This window comes from Lagopus muta, chromosome 9 (genome assembly GCF_023343835.1).
Source record: "Lagopus muta isolate bLagMut1 chromosome 9, bLagMut1 primary, whole genome shotgun sequence".
NCBI lineage: Eukaryota > Metazoa > Chordata > Aves > Galliformes > Phasianidae > Lagopus > Lagopus muta.
The window spans coordinates 18,334,661-18,355,367 of record NC_064441.1 but is presented as its reverse complement, the minus strand read 5'-3'; the positions used below and the strand labels follow the sequence as shown (position 1 = coordinate 18,355,367).

The 20,707-nt window shown below is 42.3% G+C and overlaps 1 protein-coding gene and 2 long non-coding RNA genes across 4 annotated transcripts in view; 2 read left to right on the top strand and 1 right to left on the bottom strand.

Moving 5' to 3' along the window:
• LOC125697742 (vesicle-associated membrane protein 2-like) overlaps nt 1-13,179 on the bottom strand; it is a 46,477-nt gene extending 33,298 nt beyond the window's left edge. Inside the window, exons 1-2 of the mRNA XM_048955299.1 lie at nt 12,644-13,179; nt 12,184-12,550 (exon numbers count right to left, since the gene is read on the bottom strand). Coding sequence (XP_048811256.1) covers nt 12,184-12,185 — 2 coding nt within the window. The 5' untranslated portion in view covers nt 12,186-12,550; nt 12,644-13,179. The remainder of the gene's footprint in view (nt 1-12,183; nt 12,551-12,643) is intronic.
• Nucleotides 1-14,857, top strand: part of LOC125697744 (uncharacterized) — a 61,202-nt gene extending 46,345 nt beyond the window's left edge. The window contains exon 4 of one of the 2 annotated variants that reach the window (XR_007378909.1): nt 14,637-14,857. This is a non-coding gene — a long non-coding RNA (uncharacterized LOC125697744). Of the gene's footprint in view, nt 1-3,468; nt 3,657-14,636 lie in introns of those variants that run through there. The other variant, XR_007378911.1, reaches the window with a different exon arrangement.
• A 613-nt stretch (nt 14,858-15,470) lies between these two features.
• On the top strand, nt 15,471-19,798 carry LOC125697745 (uncharacterized). Its single transcript, XR_007378912.1, has 3 exons — nt 15,471-15,598; nt 17,017-17,179; nt 19,164-19,798. It is a non-coding gene; the product is annotated as an uncharacterized LOC125697745 (long non-coding RNA).
• Nucleotides 19,799-20,707: the final 909 nt, after the last annotated feature.

Here is a 20,707-nt window from a genome sequence, read left to right as displayed (position 1 = left end):
GCACAAAACAGCTGCCACTAAAAAACATGAGCAATTTGAAAAAAAAACTTCATGCTCCTAGCCAGAAAGGTTTGTTCCAGTTCTGAATATCTTCTCACCCAGAAATCTCACGCTTCTCTCAGAGTATTAAGATCTTCTCTCGATTCTTGAAAGGCCAACTTATTTGCTTATGATCTTTGAGTGTTCATTCTGTGTGTTCATCTGAAGAGCAGTTCTATATAAAATCTGTGTGGTACATGGAAATACAAAGCACGCTGTTTTCTCTGGAAGGTTTTACTTTTCCAGAAGAACCTGATTTTGGCAGTAACAATAAGGAATTCTTAGTAATTTGGGGGCACTTAGAACTATGTTAACTAAATATAATCCTTGAGTCTTTTTCTTAAGGGAATGCAGAACCAACAACAATATCTTCCTTTCTTTTTTTCCATTTTGAAGACAGAAGGACTGAGACAGCACTGATTTCCTTCTGTGTGTAATACAGTGAGACAGTGTGATGCCTAATGTAGCAACGAGTTGTGCTTGTTCACATTCTACATTCCAGTCTATCCTTAGATTTTCTTCGCTCAGTCTACCTGTATGCATAGTAAAAATAAAGCAGAAACAATCTACTCCATCTCAAAGGCACATGACCCCAATTCAGCCCTGCTCATTGACAGACATGGGTTAGCAACAGAAGTGATGGTATTGCCTCAGGAATTCTTCCTGCCTGAATATAACATAGGATCTTTGCCCTGCTGAAAATGAAGGAATGTGATACATTTCCCTATTTCTCTTCACTATATTCTCAGTGTACACATATAGTACAAACAAAGCTCGTCAACTTTTGTCCAAAAAGCCCTTTAACTAGGAACTGGGAAAGAATGGCTTAGCATGACCATCTCTCTACATCTGCATGTACATAACAATACCATCTAGAGTTAGTTCTTATGAAAAGAGTTTGGAAAGAGAAAACCTGAAATTTTAAGTCTTCCTTAAGTGACAGGACTGGGCTGTTGATCTTTTTGATCACATGCCTTGCATTTCTGCAAACACCAAGGCATCCACAATGCTGCTCTGATGTAGGAAATTAAAGTAAAAGAAGTAGCCTCCACTTTAATGATTCTGATTTTTTCTGAACTGAACCCAAGATAAGAATTTATAAATTAGAGATTGGCAGAGGAAAAAACATATGAAGGTCTTTCTGGAATTCAGAAATTCTGCTTGGCTTAAAAAAAACAAAGAGTCAAGGCCCTCATCTTAATTCAAACACTCTAAGTGAATTTTCTTCTGACTTCAGCCTGCGATCAGTTTTGTCCTGCATGAAAGAAAGAAGCCAACTTTGCTGAGTTTATTCTCTCAATAAGAAAGCCCAGATCAATAAACGCAGACTACTCTACTTGGACCGAATTAGAGGAAATTGTAGCTCAGAGCAGAGGGATTCCCTTTGTTTATTTGACGGAATTACAGCAGTCCTGTTTCCTACCACCACTGGCTGCCTGTTAGGTATATTTCTGCTGTTAGAGCCCAGAAACACACTGCTGCTATCACAGCACAAACTCAGAGGAAGGCCATATCCAGGGGAAGTTGGGCTAGGAGCCCTCCATCCCTTGGAGGTGTAGCTGATGCTCAGAGGTTGATAAACCAAAATGAAGCAGCCTCAGGAAGGGAGAGGTCTCAAACATTGACAGACAAGTCGCATTCACCACGGAGAAGATTCAGGGCAGGCACATTTCAAGTTAGACCATCTGCAGTGAAACAACAGAGAACTGTATTCAGTGTATGAGTCACTGCCTAAGACACCTGGCTGCCAGGGACTGTTACGTGACTGGTGCTGTCAAGAGACAGAATGTTTGTTTGGCATAGCAAGCTGCAAGTGTAAACACCTATATTCGTCTCCTCTTCCCCATACACTTACTGTGTTGTTATCCTTGCCCAGTACTCACAATACTTCTCTACTACCTCCAAATGAGAGGCATTCCTCATTTATTGCAACTTATTTCACCGTAGGTCCCAGATGTCAATTTTTTTAAAGATATGAAGAAATATTTATCAAGTGTTCTCTGTTGTTATTTACAGCAATGACCATCAGTTTCAAAGTAGAAGTTACAGAAATAAACATAAGCCTTTCAGAAGATCTTTTCAACCCAACGTTTTGCAAGTGGTCACATATATCCAGACACCAAAGCACAACTACTCCAATCAGGTTGGATGGGGAACAGCTTCCTTTACTGTCAACCAGATTCCCTCCTATAAACAAGCAGTGACAGAAGAAAACCAGACACAAGCAGTATCACACCACACTTAATGTAACAAATGAAATGCAGTTTTAGCATTTGGCTAGTCACAAGTTAACTTGTTAAATGCTTTTACAACATTTGGAGATTTTTCAGATTCCCTCAGCAGAGTATATAATGCTTAATTCATAGGGAGCAACCTTCTGAGCTACATTTTTTCTACATTTTTTAATGCTTTCCATCAAGTTATGCTGTGCTGCTGCAGCATCTCGGAGTGAAGCTAATTTGTATAGAACTGTATAGCAATATGACATAGAGCCAGTGAGAATCCTCCAAGGATTTCAGATTTAACTTCCTATGCTGATCTGATCTCTGGGACTCCTTTTTCCTCTGCTGGTTAGCAGCTCATCTTCTAAAGGGCTTTAGTACTACCAACCATTCAGTGCCTTATAGTGCCTGGAGTACTTGTTACAAGAAGCACCATTTTCTCCAAAACTACTGCAAGTCACTCCAGAATCTTGATACCTCTTGTACAGTCACAGTTCTAATGGGTGAGAAGCTCTGCTCTTCTCCCTAAGAACAGTATTTCCTTTCCCAAGGTGCAGACCACCTCTTGATTCATCCACACTCCTTATCTGACACATTAAACTAATGCATTTCCTTCCCTTAATGCCTGATTCTGGAACTGTTGCTTTATTCTAAGTCAAAGTCCCTTCGTTCTTCACAGTATATGTCACTACCCTGACTCCTCATGAGATAACAGTGGGGAGAATGGGTTCAGGATTGAGAAGAGGCTTTACTTCTAAAACTATATCAAAGAAGGTCCTCAGCAACCAGCTTTCTGGAAGTCAGCAGTGAAAACAGTATCAGCTTGTACAGTTCATAACTGGCTTTGCCAGATGGGAGTTGAGCAAGAAAGCATCTGTCAGTTATGGTTACAGTTAGGAGCTCATTCTGCTGCTAAAACTTTTCAGTCTCTGCACAGAACTTAAAATCAAATCCACTTACCCTCCTTAGAGTTAACTGGATAAAACTGATTGTCAGAACAAGGTCAGAGCAAGGGCAGTGAATCGGTACTGCAGGGATCTCAGCTTCAGTTTCACAGCTCTAGACACACAGACGTTATTTAAAGATAAAATAAAATAGATCATATTGCTTCATGTACACTAAGCAGCTGGGAAATGACATGCAAAATGTGCAGCTTAGTGTCAAGATGCCATGACGGGATATATTCTGCCTTTTCCTTCCCTTCTAGTCTTCTTAGGAGAATTCGTTCAGTGCAAAGAAAACGTTCAGTGACTTGAAATATTTCTGTATGTATATCATCTAGTCAACAAAATTGCTGAAAAAACATCACCGTGTGATCTTCGTGGATGTGTGGGAGAAGGTATCGCAGCTGTCAGGGAATGACTGTACCACTCCTTGCTGGAAAGAAGTCAAATGTTTCAGAAGCAGTCATTTATAGTCTGGTGGGATTTCTGCTAAACACACGGGATGTACAGACTGTCGATAACTTCCAGGAAGATAACTGCTGATTCATCCTGGCAGTACCCGCTCTGAGGCTGAGCTCTCCCTAGATCCCAATCAGCAGAAAGGCTCCCAGCTACAACACTGACACCAGCTCAGAGAATTCTACTTTGAAATTCTCACATAAGCTGATGGTCTACAAGCAATCACTGCATCTCAGGCTGCTTTAGAAGTGTCAGAAACAACTAGAAAGCCAAAGTCTTCCGGAAAGATTCTTCTGCCGTTTGGCGCATCTGTGGTGGAAAACAAAACCAGCCATATTTATACACAATTCTGTTGCCTGCAAATACGAGTATTTGGCCAAAAACAATCCTCGGAAATCAAGCCTACAGTATTCATCACTCCCACCCTTTACAAGGGATGCAAAGTCATCTTGCCAGAGTTTTGCTTACTGATGCTCAATCTGAAGCCTATTTAGGAATCCTTGCATTTTTGCAAATAGACAAGTCTAGATATCTTATGTCAACAGTTTTGAAAGGTTTGATCCCACTGAGGATGTTTCAGGTACACAAAGTTGCCAAACATTTTCTCTGCTCAGTGATAGCACAAAGCGCTCTACACTTTCCAGGATTAGGTTACAACCCTCCTTTTGCTGTTATTGATTAAAGCTCTTTGTTTCTTTGCTTCCCTCCCCCTTTCCCTATCTGAATTGTCACCAAGGGTGACAGCTATCAGGTGCATCTATCCTCTGTGCACACACTGGAAATTGATACTATTGGAGACACATGAAGAAAAGAGAAAGGGGAACATTCAGCAGCTATCAGCAAATCTAACCAGAATTCAAAAAGCTTTTCCACAGATCGACCTAAATGAGAGAGAGGTTTTGCTTTTTTCCCTTTATAAGCATTGTCGAGGATCAAAGCAGTAAGAAATGTTTAGTATTAGAACTCCTTTCTAAACTCCAAAAATTATGCACAAAACACCTAAACACTAAAACACGTTATAGGAGCCCTTCCATGCAATAATCTGTGCCAACAGTATGGAAGGGACCCACAGGATGACAGTAGATAAGTTTGTGTTTTCAAGCAGCAGTGCCCTTTGCCTTACTGCAGCTCACCATAATTAAGGCCCTGAGTAAGGCCAGATTCACTAGCACATTAAAGAGGAGCTATTTTTGTATGTGAACGCAAATGAACAAATGTAATTTCTAACCATTAACCTCCTGGAGAAGACAGCAAGTGAGCTCAAGGATGATTAGTGATTTTCATTGTTTCTAGGGAGACTTTGCCAGGACCCAAATGTATACAGAAAGTCAGTGCATCGCCTGACTCAGGTCTAAAATGGCAATGAGCCCATTACAGAAATTCTGCCTCCTCAAAACTGGTATCCTTGGTGTGGAGAAGATGCTGAGAAGCTCATGGAGCCAATTCCTAAGTCCTTTCCTTTGCAGATTCCCACTTATGCAGAGCTCGATACTTTGGGCTTACTGCTCTGATGATTCAGAGATGAATTCCAGCAAGAACTTCAGTACACAAGGCTTGCTGGGAAGACCCACTCCTTATCTCCACTTATGAAATACATGAACTCTAGACTGATGGAGAAGGTCTGAGTAGACAGGGAAGATATTAGGCTAAAGATCTCTCCTGCTTTTGACAGTCCAAAATGAACTACCAGCATGGATGTAAGGAGCACTATCTGCTGAGTGTGCCCATGAAGCTCCTGTGTGACTTTCCTGACAGGACCCCAGGGAATGGCATGGAGCTGCATCAGGAGACAGTTGAGTTGGTGTTAGGAAGAGGTTCTTTGCTGATAGGGTTGTTGGGCACAGCACAGGCTCCCCAGGGTCACGACCCTGAACTGCTGGAGTTCAATGAGCACTTGGCCGCTGCTTTCAGACATAGGGTTTGGATTTCAAGTGGTTCTGAGTGGAGGCTGGGATTGACCTTGATGATCCTTGTGGGTCCCTTCCACAGCCATTCCTTGAAGCAAGACTACCACCATGCACAGTCTTTGTACTAGCTTAACAGCCAACACAGTGCTAAATAAATCAGCGAGTAAAAAAGTAAAGGACCTGAACTGCAAAAGCCATACCTTGTGGGTCATAACCAATGAGGTCTTGGCAACCTTACCTAAAACCAGCCTGCTGCATGCGACAGTGAGATTTGCTTTTCCTCTGTTATGGATTTAGACACCCTAACTGGATATGAGCATGTATGGTTTTACTAAACATGCAGTCTACTGAGACACTACTTACAAAGGAACAGAATGAGAGTTTTCCCCATCTACCAAATTCTACCAAGCTTTTGCAAGAGCTGGTTTAGAGAGATAGAGGCAGACACCAAGTTAGAGAAGACTGCATTGAATATGAAAAATGAGGAAGCCTGCTTGCAGGGAATCTGGATTTTGTACTCCGAGAGGAATATGAGCACTTGAATTCAAGCCAAATTTAATAATGCATTCCAGTGATCTGCTTTCTTTTTTTTATTTATTAAAGAAAGCATGAAAGATCTACTAAGTTGTAATGCGTAACCTTTGGTCTGATTCCTTTGTATTTGACTCTGCTGTCCCATTTAGGTACAGCCTTGTTTCTCTTATTCTGATATATATAATATTATTCTATTATATTATTGCTAGGACAACTTATCCACTCTACAGAAATTTAAATTTTAGTGAAACACAACAAAATCCATCTTCTAACCCTCAACCTGAAATTTCCATCCATAGCAGATGAAAAAGTTGAAAACTTGAATGCTTGGAAACAATCAAATGTTTACCTTCAACATATTCATTTGTGAGAGATGTTTTCAAACAGAATCACGGAAGGGCTGAGGTTGGAAGGGGAGGTCATTCTGTCCAGCTGAAAACAGGGCCCACAAGACCAGGTTGCTCAGGACATCTTCTGGTCAGATTTTTTAATGTCTCTAAAAACAGTTCTCCAAACAACATTCCCAAACATACATGTAACAGTGCTTTAAAAGGTTATTTAAAAACCAAAACTTGCAACTTCATTTCAAAGAATGCAAAGAAGTCTGTTTCATAACTCTGTAAAGTATTTCCCCACATGCAGAAATGTGAAATAAAAAAACCCTTTTCCCTGCAATGACTGCATTTTTAATGCCGTTCAAGTTCTCAATTTCATTCTCCAATTGAAATTTTGAAGTTCAGTCATATAAATATCCACCTTGATCTGACAGGAACATCTTAAAAGAAAATCAGCATATCCGGTATTACGTACTAAGAGCAGTTCAGTACAACACTCATCACTGTGGATTGCCAGGAAATGCTCTCTTCAGTTCTTTCGTTGATCATGTAAGGAGTTTGTAAACTATGGATACTTCCTCTCCTACTTAACTCCAGACCAAGGACACATCACAGCCTCTGGTGTATTCCCACTGCCCATCAATTCTATTTCTCTGACTTCTTGCAAAGGCCGTCTCAATCCCACAGGCTGTTTGCCATATTGTATAATAACAAAATCCAGAGAAGTTCATGGTACTGAATTCTCACAAATACAAATGGTCAGCTACTTGGTGCTTCCAAAACACAGGCAAACTCCCAGCTCTGATGTATAAATATGGGGTGCCAACACTTGGTTTCAACATGATTACTGATTTACATTTAAATACCACTGAAAAACAAACCAACAAAAAAATACTGAAATTGAAATAATAGTTCTGATGTTCTGAAAAGTCATCCTTTCAGTGACCTTGTGATACTGAGTCCAGCAGATGTCAGCTGCCACTTCAGAAATTTCTCTCTGATTTACTCTGAAATAGAAGACTTTTTTTTTCCCTGTATACTTGTCATTAAATTTTGTACCTGAAGAGATCAAGGAACTTGCTTAGGTATTTCAGATCATTTGGTCAGAAACTTCCACTCTAATTATTTCATCTACAATGTAACTCAAACTGACAAAACACTTGCAAAAGTATAGACAGATCTATTTCAATGAGTTACCACCTTTTAAGAAAACATAAGGTTTTCCATAACTGAACAGCAAAAAACCCACCTTGCAATCATTTGATGACGGCTGAGTGGATAAAGGAAATGAGTTTAGAGGGGTCAAGTCCAGACAGAGAAAAAGCAATTGCATCATTAAAAAACACCATCATAGTTAATTCCTGGTAATGGCCATGAGCAATGACAGTACACAGCACTGAATGACGCAGGTGAGAGGATATTCTCTCTAAGTCATAATTGCCTAAGATGAGCTGTTCAGTCATTTGTACTTATTTGGGACAGTCTGTACTGCCCCTTCCAGGGCACCATAAACATTTTGCTAAAGCTGTCAGTGAGAATCTACCATGCATCCTGGCTGAAGGGCAGTGAAATGAAGGGAAAAAGGACACTTAATACCAAGCTCTTTTCCTGAACTACGCCAGTTCCTGCTGGGAGCAGTACATACCTGCGTACAGAACATGGATTTGCCTGGTGCTCTAAATATCCATTTTTCAGCAATATCTTAATTGAGTAAAAAGCATTTAAAAAGGAGAAATGCTCCTTTGGTAGACTAGTTCAGCTTCTAATAAAACCACTTCAAGTATCCTATAAATTATTCTGCTGCTGCAGCTATCTACACAAACCACCTGCAGGTCAACTCAAACACGTTCCAAGGAAAGGGATCACTGAATTGAATGTATTTGGGTTTCACCTACTCATATTAGCCTACTTAGCCTATTTTCAAGAATGTTTGTTGTGAAAAATATTCACTATGCCTGTACTTATCACAGATAATTTTCAATTGTCTCCATGCTGGTATTTAATCCTTCACAGAGGTCCTCAAGACAACATTCAGTTTGATTTCCACACTTTCAATCACTCATCATCTAAATATCCAAAAGACTTGCAACCTGTTTGGGACACCCTTATATCAAAATGCAAGTGCATGCAACAGGAACAATGTCTAACATGAGCTGGAAGCATTTATTTCTACTGCTGCACACGAAGAACTCTGCCCGAATCAATACTACAGGACCCTCAAAACCATTATACCCTTTGACTCACTGTACAGAGAAATATATGTATGTGAAAATACCAAAACAATCTAGCTTCTCTGATTCTGAGGCACCTGACCATAAGATGCAAAAGCTCAAGAGTACAGGGGACCAAAATCTTCCTGCCACCATGGATTTCCAGAGCTCTTTTGGAAAGTATTTCTAGGGGAATGCAGACACTTACCAGCATGGAAGTGCTGCCACACTTAGAAAATTCATCCCATCTGTAATTTCCTAGGACAAACACTGGGCATACTCACTTTGCAGCCCACTGAACGCCCCATGCAGTGGATTGGGATCACAAAGAGAGCTGCACTAAATTGGTTTGGCTCTGCTGCTCAGTATGAAGGAGCGGCGTGGTAGAGAGATTTTGCTGAGTTCCATAAAATTATGTCCACAGAAGGAGGGCTAAGTACAACTCTCCTTACAGCAGGAGATAGTCATGCTACTCCTTTCAGAAAAACTGAACAGAAATTCTACCTGAACATGCTCATTACCATTGGTAGAAGCATTTTAATCCCAGCCGCCTCATCTAGGATCTTCTCCTTGCTCTGCTTCGAAGCAGGCATGATTTTATTCATTTATTTTTGAAACTGCTGCCCTAGGAATGAGATCTAGTGATGCAGTTCTGCCCTGGGGAGAGCCAGGTGCTTTGTTTTGCTGCTTGTCTCAAAAAGTAGTACCCTGAAATAGAGCTTATGTTGGATTAATGCAATCAAAGGCACCCTGCTGTCTGGTCACTGACCTATCTGTAAACAGCAGATGACATGATGCCATAAGCTTCTATTAGATATGATTACCTATTGAGATGTGACCACTGTAGAAGAAACAAAACCATGCACCTCACCTGCTGCTGTTAGTTTATTTTCCAGAGCTAAACAATGCCTATAAGCACCTCAGATCTGAGCACCATTTTTGACTACTCATCTCTCTTCACTGCTCCTCATATCTTTTCCAACCAGATTTTTGTCTTCTCCTTACATCTGGAACAACCCTTCCAGCTACACTGGGCAAGGTCCAACTCTTCTTTATTCTCACTGTAGACCTCTTTTATATCCCTCTTCTTTCATTCAACCTTTTTATGCCACAACTTCTTCTCCTCTGCCTTCACCAAAGAGAAAGATGCCTGTTAGCTGAATGTGTGTCACCTGCCCTGGATTCTGCCCACTGCTACAGAAACCACAGGGACAGATTCTCACCTGATGTAAAGCAGTGCAGGTCTGCTGGAGTGCATGATCACGAGCCACAGAGAAAGTGGTGAACGTTGTTCACTGATTTCCAATGTCAGAGTAGGAGATCAGAGTGAAACTGATACCTGCTAGCTCAAAACCAACAGGAAGCAGTTTTCACAGCCTGCACAGCTCAGTTGTGGAGCTCCTTGCTACTGGACGCAGCCAATGGAGCAACTGGACACCTTCATGAAAGAATAACAGCAAAATCCACTGAGAATCATAAAATACAAAGAAGCTCCCTGTGGTTCAGAAACTCACTGAGCCTCAAGTCCTTGAAAACTGGGAAAGTACTCTGGGAATACAGCTGTATACCCACAACCCAGTGGAAGAGTTCTGTACTGAATCACAGTTTGAGTTAGAAGGCACCCTTAAAAGCCATGTAGTCCAACTCGCCTGCAATGAATCTACGGCCAGATCAGGATGCTCAGAGCCTGGTCCAGCCTGACTTTGAATGTGTCCAGGAATGGAGCATGCACTTCTCTGGGCAACCTGCACCAGGGCCTCACTGCCCTCACTGTCAAAAACTAATGATGCTACTTCACACCAGCTGAAGACACAGCATCCTATCTCAAATGCACATCCACACACACATGGAGGAAACGTGTCCATGTTTGCAACATTCTGTAGGAGTAACAGCAGAGATAACCTCTAATTGCCACTAGCAGTTAGCTGTTATGGTCCTGTGAAGTACAAAAGTTGCTGTGGCTACAAGTCCGTCGCTAAGTGCACATTTATCTCTCATGTTCATCACTAACTCAGAAGCCACTGGGACATGATATTCTTGCAGATGTTCCCAAAACAAAACAAAAAGGTCTTCATATCAATACCTGGCAATGAAACAGAAGCCAGCTGACAGTGATGCTGCCAATTACGAGCAGCTTATTTGTTTCGGATTTGTTTCAGTTATCAAACTGAAACATTATTGTCAAAACAGACAAAAACTGCTTTCTCTTTTCCATCTAACTCCTGTCAGAATTTGATACAAGTCCCTTACAGAAGCACAACCCAGTTCTACCAGCATCACCTCACTTTTTCTGCTTTTATTTACAAAGCCTCATGAGCACCACATTAAATACCCCAAGACTGAAATATACGTGGGTTAAGACAAACGTTATCCAAGTTATTGCTTCATGTTGGAACAGTTTCAATTGTGTAACGCCACAACAGCAAGCACTTGTATTAATCACTGAAGAACAGCTCACATACAAACAAAAGTATTTGACGTCATCATCTGCCTCTTGATATAAACACAACTAGGCAACAGAAGCTTACAGTGAACCAGCTTTTTGCCAGATCAAGTTCAGTGTTTACATAAAGGATTTCCTTTAGAAGCACCCTGCCTTGAAAACCTTTCAGGCAACATGGATAAAAGCTTATTGTCTAAGAGAGCATTAAGAAAAAAGCCAACAATCCAAAATGTGTGCTTGTAGACTCAAGGCTGTTTCCACTTCTTCTATGAATCAGCCGAGCCCAAGATCTCCCACCACCACCCAAGTCCACAGCTTTCCAGCCCCCATACACTCCTTTCTGCTGTGTAGCACTCCCTGAGATTGTTTTAGACATCTTCTCCAGCTGTCCCTTAGGAGTGACTGTGAACGAGCAATGAATTGAGACGCTAGTAAAATCGTGCGTTTAGGCACCAGATTTTTTTTGTGAATGAACACAGTTCAGATCAATTTCTACTTAACTAAGCACGGTTCTGATTTAAGAATTGACTTTGGAGGCTTCATCACTGTCTAGCAGAGAGCATTGCTTTTGTTAACGCTGAACTGAAAGATTTGGAAGAGATTTAAAGGGATACAAACGAGAAGCAACAGATAATCACCGAGCCGTGCAGACAGGGGCCCCTTGTCGTGGGTGCGGCGCGGCTGAGCGGATCAGCCAGCGACTATTTGAGAGAGCGTTTCATCAAACGGCGAAAATAAACAGGACTCGGCAGCCGTGGCTCAGCGCCGCTGAGTGACTCAGACCGTTCAACAGCCCTGCACCTGTTGAGGATCCCGGCCCAGCGTTTCGACTATTCACCCGAGTTAGCTCCCCGCTGCCTGCCGGCTACGCGCACAGCGCTCGCAGCCCCAGCCCGCGCTCCGCCGCCCTGCTCGCGTCCGCCCAGCCCCGAGCCACGGAGCCGGCGGCCGTGCGGGTGCCACCCACAAGGGCTGCGGCGGCTCCAGACACCGGCTCGCCCCGGCCCCCTCCCGCCCCGCAGGCACCGAGCCCACCGGCGGCCGCGGGAGAGCCCGGCTCTGCTCTCCGCTGGCGGCCGCGGGCACTCACATGGCTCCCGACCGCCGCTGCCTCCGCTCCCGTAAAGATGGCTTTCCGGCCCCGCTCCGGCTGCCGGCGGTCTCTCAGCGTTGTAGGCACCGTTGCTGAGAGAGGAGGGGTAGGCACCAGCTACTGAGCATGCCTGTGCCTCACATCACGGAGTAGGACGTAGCACGGAGGTACCCCCTCCCCACCTCACGGCAGGCAGCAGAAAGTCCTGGAGTGACTCATGGAAACGCAGCCGCCGCTCCGCCCGCGCCGCCTCCCCGCGAGGAGCAGCAGGAGCCTGGGGTGCGGCTCCAGGGCTGGGCTCGCCCCGACGGCAGGTGTGAGGAGGTCGCCTTTGTCTGTGCCATCTTCTTCCTTCCTCCCCTTTCTAGAAACAAAACAAAACCAAACAGCAGAGAGGTATCGCAGTTCTGTCCGCGCTGTCACGAGTGAACAAAAAGCGGCTCTCATCGCTACTCACAGTGTACAGCAAAACCAGAGGCAGGCGAGCTACTGGATCGACCATTATTTTCTAACGGTGATCTTCGAAATGAAGTGTATCGGCTGCAAAGCCCGTGTGCTTCTGCCTCGGGCTTCTTGCAGCCTTTGACTCCCACTAAACCTAGGTCGGGGCAGCCACTCTCCACTTTGAATCTCCTTCATTAAAGTCAGCATTTCTTCAGCTCCCTCACACAGCCAAACTTCCATTGAAGCAGAACGTGCCCCTGTGCACTTGATCCAAGGCCATACCCAACATAAAGGCCAAAGAGGATAAAAGGTAACACAGCTTTTAAAAGAAGTGGGAACTTAACCTTGCTGTCCCCACTGGTGGTTTGTTGTGCTTTACTTATGGAAGCACCACACCAGACACCATGGCCTGACGCTTTGCAAACTTTCCATTTCAAGGAGAGCTACCGTGAGCCTTTAGAAACAAGCATATACACAAGTAAGGCAAGGACTTAAGAGCTTTTGTACATATCTAGACCCCAGATCTTGGGGTACCTGATCTTGGGGTGCTTGCTGGGGATAAAGTATAACAGCATGATCAGATTAAATCTGTGTTTTCTACATGTTTGAAGCCAAGGACAAGATGACCTGTTCCTCTAAGCAACAAGCAAATGCTGAGGTGGATGGCAAAGGAACTTGTCAGTTCCTAAGCTTGCTATCAAGTTGAAGGTTTTCATGGGAAGAAGAAAAATAATCAGGGAATATGAGAACACCCACAGCAGCAATACACAGCCCAGATATTACGATGCTCAGCTGTTTCTAAGTCAAAGTCCAGGTCACTGGTTTTATTCCAACCCTTGAATTCATTTTCTTTTTTTCTTTTTTTTTTTTTTTTAATTTACATGAAGAAAACTCTCATTTGGAGCATTCCTTCTTCCACAGGTAGTTTCACATGAAAAAGGTTGCAGAAACTGGGTTGTGCTCAGGGAAGAGATTACTGAGTAAGATCACTTCCAAGACAAACACTGGTTAAGTAACATATTAGAAATGGTTGGAGAGGTAAGCTAAAGTCTGAAGAGCAACACTTCCATCTTTTAGGACAAGATGTTATGTTCCTGCATTTTTGATGACCACTGATGGACAGTCATCACCTCCATAACTGTGCAAATGATGACCTCATTGTATTTACTTACTGCCAGGAAAAGAGAATGGGGCCTTGGGAAGAGATACACAAGTAGGTAGACAACATTTAATCTGCCTCTGTATTGGGAACTGTTAGTAGTTGAGCTAGTGTATTTCAAGTGTTTTTCAGTTTTTCTATTGTTCTGCCCTTAATGATGTTAGAATTAACTTGATCCACATCTGGTACAAGCACACAACTTCATTTATGTCAAATTATCCTAAGCACATGAGCACAAAGGTAAAAGGGCACAGAGAGATTGTCTGCTTTAGCAGAAAGAGTGTCGGTACAGGGAGAGTGCCTCAAACCTTGCTAACCCTGCACCAGCAGAATGAGCTTGATGTAGGTCAGTGTGCCACATCAGATGCCACAGCTGGTTTCAGTCCTGTAGGGGAGAGCCTTTAAAGCCAATTGAGGTGCATCGCTGTACTGTGGCTTTATCTTCAAATGAAGAAATTCCACTAGCAAAGGCATCACCATTCTACCCCAAGCAGGCTTGTGATCCTGAAGAAAATCCACTGCTAAGGGGGGGGTTGTTTCCCTTTAGGCCTACACCTCCTTGAAAGAGACCACAGGTTGGTGTTGAAGGCTGCCAGAGCCTTCAGTGTTTGAGGAGATGCAGAGACACCCTGTGGTGGCAGGAAGAATATGGTCAGAATTCGAACCAATCTTGACACAGAACTGGATCAGAAAAGCTGCATCCTGGGGACACAGAGATCTTCCCCAAGTTGCTGTTATATCATTTCCCCTCTCCTGACCTGCCTTCCTGTCTGGCACCTTTGCCCTGCATGTTTGCCCGACAGTCCCTGCCACAAAGCTTTACCTACAGCTCTGTTCTTTATCTCAGGATCTACCATCTGGCTGCAGCCTGCTGTGTGTACTGCGATTGGAGGGCTAGCTGTGGAGATGCTCCATTCGTGGAAAATGATTTTCCTACATCCTGCCAGACCTGGGTAGGGAAAATTGTCAGTGTCATTTGTAATTTGCTTTTCTTTACCCTTTCTGTAATTCAGTTAGTCCTGAAATCATATAAATATGATAGCACATACAGAGATGCCAAGCTGCTGTTCAAGTCGTCCAGGAATGAAAGCAGTGTCACTGTGGATCAGTTCTGACATCGATAGTCTAGCAGGTACCAGACCTTGCTTTTCAGAGACAGCATACAGAGGTAACACAGAGACTCCTGAAGTGTTGCACGCTGTTGTTTAACTGAGATTTACAGACAAACTAATTGTCTCCCAGATCTCAAGCAGGATTCCTGTTGCAGAGAGCCACTGAGCTACTTGTTAAATAACCGACTGCATAAAAATGTAAATCTCAAGGCTGGCTATGATAACATTATTACTGATTACTTTAGCTAACAAGGCCACAACCGGCTATTGCAGTTGTTAAATATGAAAGTTGTGGCAAACAATCAGTATATTGAAGGCAACAGTAGTCAAGTTTCACAGGATTTAAACCCAGAATAAAAGCAAGACAATAAAATTCTGGATATTCAAATCTTCTAATATAGCAACACATTTAAACAAATATAGAAGAATTCCACCTACATCCTTAGAGTTGCATTGGATAGACAGCCAAATAATACCATGTTTGAAGGAGTGAAATTGAAATTATTGTGTGTTATTATTATTGACTAAAAGGCTTTAGAAAAGATCCTTTCTGTGTATCTTCTATTTTTTGCCACCAATTTTCATACAGTTACACCTGTACTTTCAATGTTACATTTTCTTCTCTTGATCTTTTAGACAAGAGGGATTAGTACTGAAAGATCCTGCAGCAAAAGCCTTTGAAGCTCACTTCTTAGAGGTAAGACAGATTCCTGCCTCCCCAGCTGCTGCTTTTTGTTTGCCAAAGACTGCTCTGTTCTGCAAGGCTTCACTTCAGCACCACTGTATGCCCAATACAGGCCTTGAACTTGCAGATTGTTTTGATACAAATTAAAAACTGCATTCTTTTAATTATGAAGGGGATAGTTTTCTTTCCTTCACAACTTTCATTCACTCATCAATTACTGCCAGTTTCCTTGTGCAGGTCGATGAACTGATTTTAGTTTACTTCATAAAAAATATTTTCTGCCATTTGTGAAGAAACAGTTCCAACTTACCTAAGTTTTGTTGAAAGCTGGGGGTCTCATTACCAAGCATGAGAGCAAGATGTATTGCTTACTGCTCATTCCAGGAATTTATGCTTGTAAATAGGTCAATATACATTCTTGGTAAATAATCACGACAGTGAAAAACAGTCTTAGGGACTGATCTTGTAAAGCACTGGCACACTGAGACCCTATTTTCTGCGTTTGTCCTACTGTAAAAACTAGTTATGGAGCACTGTATTTAAAAATCTGGTTTTGGTGGGTAGTTGAGAGCAAGGAATGAAAGGGATAAAGGATAAAATCAGAGAAGTATGTAGCTCAGAATGGTTGGTTTTGTTTTTGATACAGACTACAAAGTTTGTATGCCTTGTTTTAGAGGAAGATCCATGGAAGAGCAGTGGAAAATATTTTGAACAACAGGTAGAAACAGACGAGCACTTCCAGTCATTAGAAGGGTGGACAGTACCCTCCAAGCCAAGCAACCAAAAGTTAATGCAATTACTAAGTATCAAATGTAGAGCAGAGAGACTAATTTGATCAGTGAGGCTGAAGGGATAATTCTTGGAGACAAAGCAATGCAATGCGGAAATGCAGCCTAATCAAGTGCTTCATCAAAAGAAAGAGGAAACAATTTCCAAGCCTTAACTAAAATCCCCAGTTGGTTCTTCATCTTTCCAGGGTTCTGGTTTTTGCATTGCAGTGTATGTTCCATCTCACAGCATTTGTTTGTCTGCTTCTGTCCTCTGTGCAAAACTGTTTTGTTGGCTCCTGGCTCCTTTATCAAATGAGCCTCCTCCTCCTTTCTTGCTTTTCACCAATGAGCCTAATCATGAAAGAGTGCACGGAAAAGGAAGTATTTATTATATTCTATGCCCAAGCCTCCTTTCCATAATCATGTGGAATAGCGGTTGAGGAAGAATAGCCAATTTGCCTTGTGGCTGCAGGATTTTTCAAAGCACACACTTGTTCCATCTGATGGAAAGCATCTGCTGGCTGATCTCTGCTAAGCCTTCCGCATAGCCAGGAACCTTACAGGTCTGTAGAGAAACAGAGCAAGAATTTGCCAGGTGCAACACAGCAAGGGAGAGGCTATTTCAAAAAGCTGTTCAGACTTCTGCTTTCATCCAAGCAGGTGCTGCTGTTACAACAGATAAAATGAGCTGGCAGAAAGGAAAGAAGGAACTTACAGAAGAAAGCACAGGAGATGGGAAACACAACCGAAAGAAGCGGGAGCGAGTATTTAAGAAAAGATTTTCTGGACTGAGTTTCTTCTCTGGGTCTCCTAGGAATAAACTGTGAGTACATCTGAGATTCTATTTTGTAAACTTATTCAAATGAGAAATTTATTTATAAACATTTCCAGTGCACCTCGAAACACCTTTGTATGTTCTGCTGTATTAATAGTTTCACCAACAAGGAAATTGTGACAGGCTAATTAAACAACTTCATCTGAACAGCAGCAAGCCACTCACAGACGTGTGAATGTAAGGTCTCCAAGTTTTGTGTATCTGCATATTCTTCTTTTAATCATTTCTGATGACTCCTCTTGCCATTCAATCAAGAAGATTTTGGAGGGGCGGTATTCTCATGTCTGCACATACATTCTAGCTGCCCAGGGCCATTTCCAGAAAGAACAGGTTTGTTGCACCAGTTAAGTAACTCTAGCTGCAGGGTGCCACAAACAGCGGCAATGCAGCAGCAACCAAAATCAGCGTTGAAAAGTTTCAGCTACCAAGTCCTATGGGATATCTTCCCTACAATAGAGTCTTTGTGCTTGCTGCCTGTTGGAGGATTAAAAAAAAAGACAACTAATGGAAAAATATTCCTTTTATCAGAGTGTGAGCAAGGAGTCGAAAATGTACTGGAGCTTACTGCTCTGTGGTCTGTTAGATTTGAGATAGTTCCATCATTCTTGTGAGATTTGAAATTCTCTTCTTGAGTCCTTGTGTTTGATGTTACTTTTCCTTAACAGGAGATAAACACAGCGTATGTATCACGATAAAATCTTACAGGGACTTTCCTCATCCATTACAAAAGCTATTTTCTATGCAGACCTCCTAAAAAGAGTCTGTCTTTGCTAATGATCATGAAATTACTGTCTTAGCAGGAAGTACATGCAAGTCGCAGCAATTACTCAGCTAACTACATTAAGTTTGACAGTCACAGCAACTGGTTACAAGCTTGATATAAGATTAAAATAAACAGGCCAGATTTGGTTTTGAGAGAATCTTTCGATCAGTCCAACTGCCAAACCAAGGGCTCTGCTTTGGAGCTTACCTTGTTGCACTCATGGGGAAGTGGACTGGAAGGTGCAAGGATCCAAGAAGTTAGTGAACCAGAGCTTCAATTGCCTTTATTATCCACGATTCTACTAATGCATGCATTCTAGAGGCAGACACCACCGTAAGCAGTAAAACCATGCTGTGCAGCCTTGACAGTAATTTGAAAGTGACAGTTTTTTCCCAGTTTTATCTAAAAAAAGCAGTAACACATTAATCACATTAATGGAGAGTCTTCAGATTTTACTGGATGTTTTTTGCAGACATATTGCATGGCAGTAATTCTAAAGATTCAGGCCATCAGGGCCTACACAACTTTCACAATAGAGTAGCTAAATCAGAAGATCTCTGCCATTCAGCACTGGTTTGTGAGCTCTTGCTGCTGAATATGAACCATGACCCTAACCTTCAACGGTATTATTTTGTATAAAATGTAGCGTATCAAAGCTGCTTTTCCTCCAGCCCTTCAACCTCTATCCAAAGACAGTACAAGATAGGGCTTGTCTATGAGCTAGCATAATTATTTCTGCATGCTAGGAGAAAAATAACCCTTACAATAGTATCGATGAAGTCTATTACATCAGGAGCCTTTAATTTAGATGCACATATCTGTATGGAATTTGTTTTCATGCACGAGGGTATGTCATGATTACTCACTGAAGAAGTGAACACTGAAGAACTGAAGAGCCTATCTAACCGGCTAAACTGAGTTTTTTTCTTTATTTTACATTTTTGTTTAAGTAGTGATGGACAGTCCTTGTGATAATTCTATGTTAAAAAAACAATGGCTTGTCACTGCTGTCATAACACCAGAGCCAGTTTTCTCTGTTTTCTGCCCACTCCTGTTCTCTGCAGGAGGTCATACACTGCACCTGCTCGTAGTGTGTCACAGAGCCTCAGTAAGGATTCATAAATCAACAGTAACTGCTCCTGGTGATGTCATTCATTTAGGAGATATGTAGGTTAAACTTGTCACCTTTCTTTCCTCTGACTGTTCCAGCCCTCAGGGAAGGAGTCAGAGTTTTGAAGACAAGAAGAGATGCTTACACAGGAAAGGTTCCAAAAAGCTGAAACCAGCACGGGAAGAAATATGTTCTTTAAGGCAACCACATTCTGGAAAAATGTGTCCAAAATGTGAAATCCTTGTCTGCCGAAAATGTGAGACCCTGCATTCAGAAAGCAGTTTCATTGCTCACAGCCTACTTGATCACTACGACAGAGGAGGACGTGGCAGCTCTACTGCACTAATTACAAAAAGCCAGAAAGTATGCAGAGGTGATTAAAGAATTACTGTGGGTGCCCTGTTGATACCTGACTACATCAAGAAAGCTGAAGCTTGGATCCATTTAGGCTGAAGCCTCAGTTTGCACAATCTGAATGCAGCATCAGCAACTGCAGCTGTGACGCTGTTCATACTTACCATATGTAGCAGATACACATTCACTCATTTAACCAGTATAAAGTCTGTGAGCAGGAACTGTAAGTGTCTCAGCTATTAAGAACAGGAAATGATTTCAAAAGCTTCAAAGAGTTTTATTTTTCCCCTCAAGGAATCAAGATTATCACATTGAGCTGCGAAAGAGAAAGCAAGTATTAAATGCAGAACATTACAATTGTTTGTAATGTGTAGGTATGTTTCAGTGTTACTTGTGGTCTGGAATATTAAACTTATTTTTAAATTAACTGGCATGGGTATGTAATTTGATGGGGGAAAGAGCTTCTAAAGGCTGTCCTGGCCACAAAAATTGCATTCAAATTTCCTTCAAGCATTCAATGCCCAACTTATGACTCAGCACCTCTCCTTAAGAGAAGGAGTAACTCACAAATAAAGTATTTGAGCCTGTGTATCACAGCACTGGCATTCAAAGTTTAAGCTTATTAGTGAATCCCACACCTTAAGCTGTCCATGTCCATTCCCTTCACAGTGATGATCAGAAAGCTGGCTAGCCAATGTACAGTGCTGGATGGTGGGTGGCTTCAAGGTGCAGCCATACAGATCTACTTGTCTCTATGGAATTTAGGAATGCAGGTTAACTGTACAAGTAACCTCTGGAGCAGGTTACTTACCCCTGAGCCTAGCAATGGGCTTCTTTTCCTCCCACGCCAACTGCCCCAACTCTACATGCAGGACATATTCTTTGCTCTTTGATAAGGAACAAACTTTGTCTCAGCAATACAAAACATTAAGGGTCCTTTTATTCAGCCAAGCAAAAAGAACATGGGGTGCAAAGTTTGGACCTCTGCTTAATCACTCCTCTTCCTACATTCACAGGTCACTAGCCCATAGGGGAAAGGAGTCTCTCTATCAACCCCACTTCCCCTTTAAAAGTTGTTCCATTTTGATTTCAATCAATGTTGGGTACAAGGACTGGAGTCCACACTCTTTATCTAAGGAGCACTATTAGCCCTGCTGTCATCCATTCTAATATTGTTGGCTATTCACCCTGCTGCCCCATGAAAACCTGCTTCTACAGAAGAAATTCGTAGCCATGGAAAGATCTTTCCCACACTCATGAGCAATAGTGCTCAGCAGCCTTTGTGATA